Raw genomic sequence first — 8712 nt, 5'->3', positions numbered from 1 at the left:
TGTCCGTGGAAGTTTCTAGAATGCGAGTGAATCCACCCACCGCCTCCCCTTCCCCTTCGTGGACAAACTGCAGGTAAGTAGGATCTGTACTGGAGGGCATTAGATGATCAGAATGGACGTAATGGGCCTAGTGCCAGTTCCTGTGCTCTGTGTATTCCATGTCTATGAATTATTCAACAATTTCTGTTGGCAGTTTGATATTTGTACAATCTTCTCCACTCCAGTCTAAGCCCTTTCCTGAATGTTTCCCCAACAGAGAGAAATATCAGGAATCAGTGGCTGAACCTTGCACCTCTGCTCACAGTGCTCCCTTTTTTAATATCCACACCCTGGTCTTCTGCCCTTCCTCAACTTTACTCCCATTTGATTTACAGTCTTCTGTGTTGCTCTTTGTCGTTATTTGTCAAGGAGTCATGTTATTTTTCTGTCCTGGTACAAAAGGGCTGCCTTTTCATCTGATTCTCTTGGTGAATGGTATTCCATAAAATCGTCCTGTAAAAGTCTGCAAAAGCTGGGGTGTGAATAGGGAAAAGGTAGAGATACAAAGTTTTATTGAGCAGCATGGGGGTAATTGTGAAATTTTCACAGTTCCATCAGCGCTTGTTCACACATTTCTCCCGTAGATCAGATCCACCCTTGTTCTTGACATACCATCTGATAGATCTATTCCATTCACCCTTGATTTGTCCACGGGACAGCTCTTTGAACACCTCTTCGTATAGTGACCCACGAACAGCCAGCAGACAGAGGTCTCCCATCCCATAACACATCTCATCACTTTCTACAAAAACCACCAACCTGACAATTCCTCAAACTCATGCTGCTTGTTTCTATCTCAGATCTCCTGGAGTGGAAAGCCTCTTCTTGAGATGATTTCAAGATGAAGGTATCACAAAATGCTGGAGTAACTCAGCAGGTCAGGCAGCATCTCTGGAGAGAGGAATGGGTGACGTTTCGGGTCGAGACCCTTCTTCAGACTGGATTTCAAGATGGGTGATATCCACTCTAGGAGATCTGGGATGTCCTCCTTTTAGAGGAAACGTGGTTGCCCCCCACACTCCACAATACCGTACAGTTGTGGATGATAAACCTGTGTCTCCTTCATTCGTACAGCTCCCCCCCTTCCCCAGGCGGCACACATTTAGAGTTCCCCTGTCCCTTATCTTTTACCCCACCAGCCTTCACATCCACGATAACATTCTATGACATTTCCACCAACTTCAACACGATGCCCACCCCAGGTCTTATCTTCATCTCGCCTCCCATTTCTGAATTGACAAGAGACCATTTGGCCCCTGCACCCAGGTGCACTCATCCCTCCACACTCACGTCTCCCTTTCCACTGCCACTTTCCCCTGAAACCGTAAAATGCACTGGACGCAATTGCCCCAAATGTCTCATCTTCTGCAACGTTTCCTGAAGATTGGCATGTGTCAAATGCAACAAATGGTGTTTGAGAGAAATAAACAAACTATACACCAGTTAGTCTCACACAATTAGCATTTATTTTGCTGGAATCTGTACATGTGATAACAGCACACTTTGAAAGTTTCAAGGGATTAGATGAGATCAATTCATATTATACTGAACATAGAACAGTACAGCTGAGGAACAGGCCCTTCGGCCCATCATGTCCCTACCAAAATTGATGGCAAGGTAAACTAATCTGCCTGCATGTGATCCACATTCCCCCCATCCCTGCATATCCACGTGCCTATCTAATTGCCTCTTAGATGCCCTGTTGTATCTGATTCCACAAAACCTGGCAGGGCATTCCAGGCCCCATCACTCTATGTAGAAAAAAACCTGTCCCTCGTATTAAAACTATACCCTCTAGTCTTAGTCATTTCTACCTGGGGAAAAGGTTTTGACTGTCCACCTGATCTCTGCCTCTCATAGCATTTCTATACTTCTATCAGATTTTCCCTCAATCTCCGAGTCTCCAGAGAAAACAATCCAAGTATGTCCAACCTCACCTAATAGCTCATACTTTCTAATCCAGGTAAACCTTCTCTGCACCCTCTCCAAAGAGCTTCCACATGCTTCCTGTACTGGGGCTATCAGAATTGCACACATTTTTATTTATTCAAGGTTTGACAACCCTGCTGGGAGTTTTTTTCTAAGCATGTAATTGGTAGGAAAATATGAGCGGGTGCAGTGTATTTGGATGTTCAGATCTTTAATCAAATACAATATTGAGGTATGTAGGTTAATTGGCTGGGTAAATGTAAAAATTGTCCCTAGTGGGTGTAGGATAGTGTTAATGTACGGGGATCGCTGGGCGGCACGGACTTGGTGGGCCGAAAAGGCCTGTTTCTGGCTGTATATATATGATATGATTGAGGTAGGTATGCAAAAATCAAGCACTGATATTGGGGGAATTAAATCTAATAGGAACCAGTGGGACGTAGAATGAGGGTGATGGTGTTAAGGTTTGTGGAAGACAGTTAGGAAAAGGCTTGCAGTCACATACCAATCAAACTTGCCGTTTCATTTTCCCCTAAAATTGGGTACGTGTACATGAAACACAAGAGACTTGCGTGCAGGTGTTGTAAGCAGTTGTAAAGACAAATGGAATGCTGTTTTTTATTGCACAAGATGAGTGTATAAAAGTAAGGATGTTTTAACGCAACATTACAGAGTACATTTCCTCCATCATACTAATTCAGCTAATGTTTTCCCCTCTCACTTAAACCATCTATATGTCTGTGCCGGCCCACTGTGCCTCATCACTTCCTAACCCACCTATCTTTGCATCATCAGATAGCGTCTCTGCAGGACCTTTGGTGCTTTCATCCATTGTTTGCTTTGGACACACTGTTCCTTTTATATACTTGCAGAAGCTTCTTGTATCTGTTTTATATTTACCAATTTTCTCCATTAATCGTGTTCTTGAAATTTTTTAAGATGTTTACTTCTGTCTTACAATTTCCCAATCCTCTTATAAATAATCTTCACAACATTACTGTAGACATTTACTTTCATTTTGAAACTACTTTAGCCAACTGCCATCTCACCATTGTATATGTCATTATTAAAGTTTAGCACACTGGCTTCAGACACAAGTGAACTGGGTACCAGATTCTTCAATGTAATCATCACTCTTTACCAGGAGATGTCATCTCGTGTCACAAGACGTGCCCAATCCTTGACTCCAACCACCAGTCCAATTTGGGTAAAGCCCATATTCCGGCTGTTCCGGTATTGGAAATTCTCCCTTGCAGAATTCACAAATCACCAGTGAAAAAATTGAGATGCACTTTTGGAATTAGTGTGAAAAAAATATGATGTGGTTTCAGCATACACGCAACGCTCCATAATGCAGGGAACACCTGTGATCTGTGAAGGAAAAGGGAATGTCTCTCCAGAGTGCAGAGGATACACAATGGGTCAGGCAGCATCTGTGCAGAGAGAAAGAGTTCATGCTTCTGATTGAATAGCTGTGACAATAAATAAAGATTGTTGGTGCAGAAAGAGTGAGATAGAGAGAGAGGGACAGCGATAAAAGAATGTCTTATGGGGCGAGGCCCGGGTTTCCATCGTAATAAGCGATTGACAAAGCTATCTGGGCATTTAGAAAGAGGACACAAAGGAACACGTAGAAGCTGCAAATACAAGCCAGAGCTACAGGAAATGGCCACAGACCAGGCCGTGCCCGCAGAGAGAAGAAAACGAGTTCATAATGCAGATGGATTATCTACAGCAGAGCTGACCAGCTTTGACACAAACAGAGAAAGTGAATAAACTGATATTGTTGATTGCAGAGTCTAGCCTGGAAAGCTACACCCATGCACAGTTCCGAGTAAATGGCGGAATGGCACGGAAGAACAGATCATGGAGTCGCAAAGGGAATGGTCCCCTCAGGATGCTGAAAGTGTAGGCAGGTGGAAGATGTATCTGTTGGTGTACCCGCACCGATGGTAACAGAAGAAAAAAAGGTTGATCCACTGAATGCAGAGACCAGTGGGTGGGAAATGAGGATCAGGGAAAATCTATTCTTGCTCTGCCCAGGGGAAGGAATTAGCAAAGATGTTCATGAAATAGATTCAAAGCTGCCAAGGCCTCTGTCGGCTAAGTTTGAGAATAAGCCATGGTTTAGGAAGAAGGAAGACAGCTAGGAGGCATGTGAAATTTGAGTTCTATGTGGATGCAGGAATCAGCAGCAATGCAGTTGCAAATGCATCGGACGCACTGCTGAGTCGGACTGACCCGAGGACAGCTCCACGTAACCCACAGACGCACGGTCATAGCTGTGGGATATAGCATCGCCTCGCCCCAAAGTTACATTGCCTGATTCACATCACCTGAACCTGACACTGCCACTGGGGGGCGCAGCATCGCTCCTGTTGACACCGGCATTGGAGCTCAGATGGTGACGTTCACCTCTCTTCAACCAGCAGAAAGTGAAGCCAATCATAAGAAAATAGACCGCGTAAATGGCAGCCCGAATGGCCAACGCTCTTAGTCCATGCTCGAATAGGTGGATCTCACGCATGTCTCTCTGGTGTTCATTCACAGCCACACACGTGTATTTCCCTGGCATCCTGGGGTGAAGCAGCTCTCCCACAGTCAGTAGTTTCTCTGGATCATGTGTGACCCTCATCTCACCACTGTTCACGGGCAGTGTGCTGTTCCCTGGGCCGATCCACGTGATGTTTGCAGGGGGCTTCCCTTCAGCCCTGCACACAAGGGTGTGTTCTCCAGTTCCATTGCCGCTCCCAACAAACAGCTCCAGGATGGTGGCTGGGACTTGGAGAAGGAAGAAATTCAATTAAAACTCATTGAATTAATCATTATTGATGCTGTGTGCGGATAGAGTCCATCTGAATGAGGATTGGAAGAAGACACGTAGGAGTCTGCAGTGAAATATTTGCAGATATGATAGTGTCTTGGAGAAGCACATGGATCTACGGGAAATGGAGGGATATGGATCATGTGTCGGCAGATGATATTAGTTTAACTTACCATTATGTTCTGCACAGACACTGTGGGCCAAAGTGCATGTTCCTGTGCTGCACTGTTCTATGCTCTAATATTCAGTGAGAGAACATACAGGATCCTGGAGTGGATGTGAATGAAAGAGACTGATGCAAATACCCCAGGACGGTCTGTGGATCTTTGCAACACAGACTCTGTCACAGATACAGGGCTGGATGTTCAGCAGGTGAATGTGGTTCTCAATCTCTGACCCTGCTGCAGGGAGCTCTGTGCATCCTGGCCGGAATCAGTACTGTCTTCCAACCACTAGGGGCGGTGCTGAGCGAGGGCAGCCCATAGCAAGGAATGGATTGGGCCGATCTCGGCTCCACCTGTCACTGATCTCATGTCCTCTTACAGTTGATCATGTGATTTTATCGTTCACAGCACAATACAGACAGATCTTTCCTTACCCACAACCTCCAGTTTCGTCTCATCCTGAGTCACCGTCTCCTGTGTGAAATTCCTGACCCAAACGTGACAGAAATAGTCACTGCTGTCGTTCAGTCTGAGCTCCTTCACTCTGATAGAGGCGTCTCCCTGGTCTAGTTTTCCCACCAGCTCATATCGACCTCCTCCCTTTATAGTGACATTGTAGGGAGGGTTCACAGAGTGATTAAAGACTGTGGACTCTTCCCGTGGACTCCCCTTCATCCAGCGGATCGTGATGGGGCTGGGATTCCTGATCGAGGGGCTGAAGGAGCAGGGCAGTGTGGCTGAATCACTTCTCTTCCCAATCACCAAGGATGTCTTCTTCTTTCCATCTTGTATAGAGAAAAGTTGTATTTAGCAATCTATTCCACATGGTTTATAAAAATACTTCATCCATGCCTGTGACTTTAATTCTCCATCCCACTCCCACTTTGATCTGCCTGTTTCAGACCTCCTGCACTGTTCTAACGAGGCCCAATCTCAAGCAACAGTACCTCATCTTCTGTCTGTACAACATGAAGTGCCTTTGTGTTAACATTTAAAACAACAATTTCAATAACTTGCTTACTGTTTGTATAAGAACTGGCCAGAACTGCCTCAGAAGTCAATATTACCTGACCCATACCACCATAATCATAGCCTGACGACAATATCACTGGAGATGCCACAAGACTCCCATCAACACCAACATTGGAGATGAGACAGTGACAATAGACAATAGACAATAGGTGCAGGAGGAGGCCATTCGGCCCTTCGAGCCAGCACCGCCATTCAATGTGATCATTGCTTAACTTCCTCAATCAGTACCACGTTCCTGCCTTCTCCCCATACCCCATGACTCCGCTATCCTTACGAGCTCTATCTAGCTCTCTCTTGAATGCATTCAGAGAATTGGCCTCCACTGCCTTCTGAGGCAGAGAATTCCACAGATTCACTCACACCCGAGTTACTCTCTCTCACCCCCTCCCCATTACCAGAACCAGAGGCTGACAATAATGTCACTGGTGGTCCCATGATTCTTCCATGAACACCAGCAATGGAGATTAGACATGATGTTCACCTATGTCCAACCACTAGAAAGTGAAGCCAATCACAAGAAAGTAGACCAGAAAAATGGCAGCTCCAATGATCAACCTGTCCATTCCCTCCGCACACACAGGTATCTCCCGATACATTATCACTCCCAACAGACAGCTCCAAGATGGTGCCTGAAGCCGAGAGAAGGATAAAAGTCAATTAAATTCACTGTTATTCATTCGCACATAGGGAGAAACTCCTTCCAGTAGCACCAGGAAGGGGTGAGGGGTTGTAAGTGACCCAGCAGGAGAATTGAGTGAAATATTCAGAGAGGGAACAGAACAAAGCTGATTCTTCTTACCGTTGTTCAATGTGATTTTATCATTTACTCCTCAACACTGACTGTTTCCTTACCCAAAACCTGTAGTCTCGTCTCATCCTGAGTCACCCAAATCAATTCCTTGCGAGGGGAATTCCAGGTTGTCCAAACATGACAGAAATAGTCGTTGGTGTCATTCAACACGAGTCCCCTCACTCTGATGGAGGCATCTCCCTTGTCTAGCTTTCCCACCAGCTCATATCGACCTCCTCTATTTACAATGTTAGTGCCGTGACCACTTATGGGGTAGGAACGGTTATGATTAAAGACAACGGACTCTTCCAATGGAGTCCCCTTCATCCAGAGGACAGTGATCACCCTGCGCTTGACGCTCGGGGGGCTGAAGGTGCAGGGCAGTGTGGCAGAACGTTCTCTCTTCCCGATCACCATGGATGCTCTGACATCACCTTGGGTAGAAAAAGATTTAAAACATGGACATTATTCATTGGTCGAATGCATTAACCACATTTTCTTTATCAATTTCTTCACCTGTGTCTGTGACCATGTTGATAGACACAAAATGCTGGAGTAACTTAGCGGATCAGGCAGCATCTCTGGAGAAAAGGAGTAGGTGATGTTTCAGGATGGAACCCTTCTTCAGACCTGAAGAAGAAACTAGTCAATTTCTGCATAGATGCTGCCTTGCACGTTGTGTTACTCCAGCATTTTGTGTCTATCCTCAGCATAAATCAGCATCTGCAGTTCATTCCTACACATCTGTGACCATGTTTCTCCATCCCACTCCCACTCTGACCCATCTGTCCCTGACCTTCCTGTGCTGCTCTGGAGCAGTGAAATGTAACTGTAAATATAACTTCACCTTCTTTATAAATAATATGCAGAATTCTCAAATCAAATAGAGTAATTGCAGGTGACCTGCTTGTATTTGTATATAACCTACAATGCTGCTAAATCACACCTACAACCCTGGAACATTGTGCTGTCAGTCCTGCCCCTCGCTCAACCAAAACTCTAATGGCCACAACATCATAGTTCCATGCACTAATCCAAACTTTACATTCATCTACCTTACACATAATACACATAGCATTGAAATAAACACACTTCAGTCCATCAGTTCCACTGTGTTCATTAACCTGGCCCTGCCAGCCCTTCTGATCAGTCTTAAGCTGAAGTCTACATCCCATTCAATACCTCCCCCTGCTCCAGTTCCCAACCTTCTGCCAAACTAGGTTAAACCCACCTGAGTAGCAGCAACACACCTTCCTACATGGATATTGTAGCCCCTCGAGTTGACTCTGCATTCAGACCTGATTAATTTTACAGCAATATTTGATTTAATTCTTGATGAAGGGGAAGTTCTGTTGACAATTTAAGTGGAGTTTAAGGTTAGGGTGGACAATATATTTAGCAGGAATGATAAGGGAGGTTCCAGTGGATGTAGAACACCACTACTACATTTTCTACTGCATGTTCTACTACATGTTCATTTTCCATTGAATTGTAAGAAGATTGCAAGTGGAATATGAAGAAGTGGAGAAAGTGTGTGAGATAAAAATTAACAGAGACACACACCGAGTGATAATACCTACACAGAAATGAGAGATAAGGTAGATTAAACAGAACAATGCTAAAGGGTGCCAAGGAACTGCTTACGAGACAGTTAAAAAAACCTAAATGTGACACATTGAGGGAATGGTTAGTGAAGTGTGAGGCGTGGGGCTCAATGACGAAAGCATGAGGTACAAGATTAGGACAGCTTCACTGCTATAAAACAGGAGAGATACAAATGATTGTCAGGTTGATGATCAGAACTGGGAAAAGTTACAACAAAACAAATGTCTTTTATGTTGCAGAGAAGCAGGAATCTATGATAGCTTAGGGACAGGATTGCCCTGGTGATCAGCTGTTGTGAAGTCACTTGATTGGTAAGTGAATAAGAGTAA

The 8712-nt window shown here is 44.8% G+C and overlaps 1 protein-coding gene across 1 annotated transcript; it reads right to left on the bottom strand.

Moving 5' to 3' along the window:
• Positions 1-4300: 4300 nt before the first annotated feature.
• Positions 4301-7105, bottom strand: LOC144611584 (sialic acid-binding Ig-like lectin 15). The gene is made up of 3 exons (XM_078430768.1): positions 6841-7105; positions 5391-5741; positions 4301-4749 (listed from the first exon to the last, which is right to left on the bottom strand). The coding sequence occupies exons 1-3, from the start codon at positions 7103-7105 to the stop codon at positions 4301-4303; spliced, it is 1065 nt and encodes a 354-aa protein (XP_078286894.1).
• Between the last annotated feature and the right edge of the window lie 1607 nt (positions 7106-8712).

The sequence above is a fragment of the Rhinoraja longicauda genome, chromosome 3, assembly GCF_053455715.1.
Source record: "Rhinoraja longicauda isolate Sanriku21f chromosome 3, sRhiLon1.1, whole genome shotgun sequence".
In the NCBI taxonomy this organism is placed as follows: Eukaryota; Metazoa; Chordata; class Chondrichthyes; order Rajiformes; family Arhynchobatidae; genus Rhinoraja; species Rhinoraja longicauda.
This window is presented reverse-complemented; position numbering and strand designations above follow the sequence as displayed.

What these genes read in the sequence shown, in the direction of transcription:
- LOC144611584 (XM_078430768.1), bottom strand. Translation starts at nt 7,105, where the DNA reads ATGAAGGGGACTCCATTGGAAGAGTCCGTTGTCTTTAATCATAACCGT. An exon ending in GACGAGACTACAGGTTTTGG is followed by an intron (nt 5,742 to 6,840) that starts GTAAGGAAACAG and finishes TCTCTATACAAG; the next exon opens with ATGGAAAGAAGAAGACATCC. An exon ending in GACGAAACTGGAGGTTGTGG is followed by an intron (nt 4,750 to 5,390) that starts GTAAGGAAAGAT and finishes TCCTTCTCCAAG; the next exon opens with TCCCAGCCACCATCCTGGAG.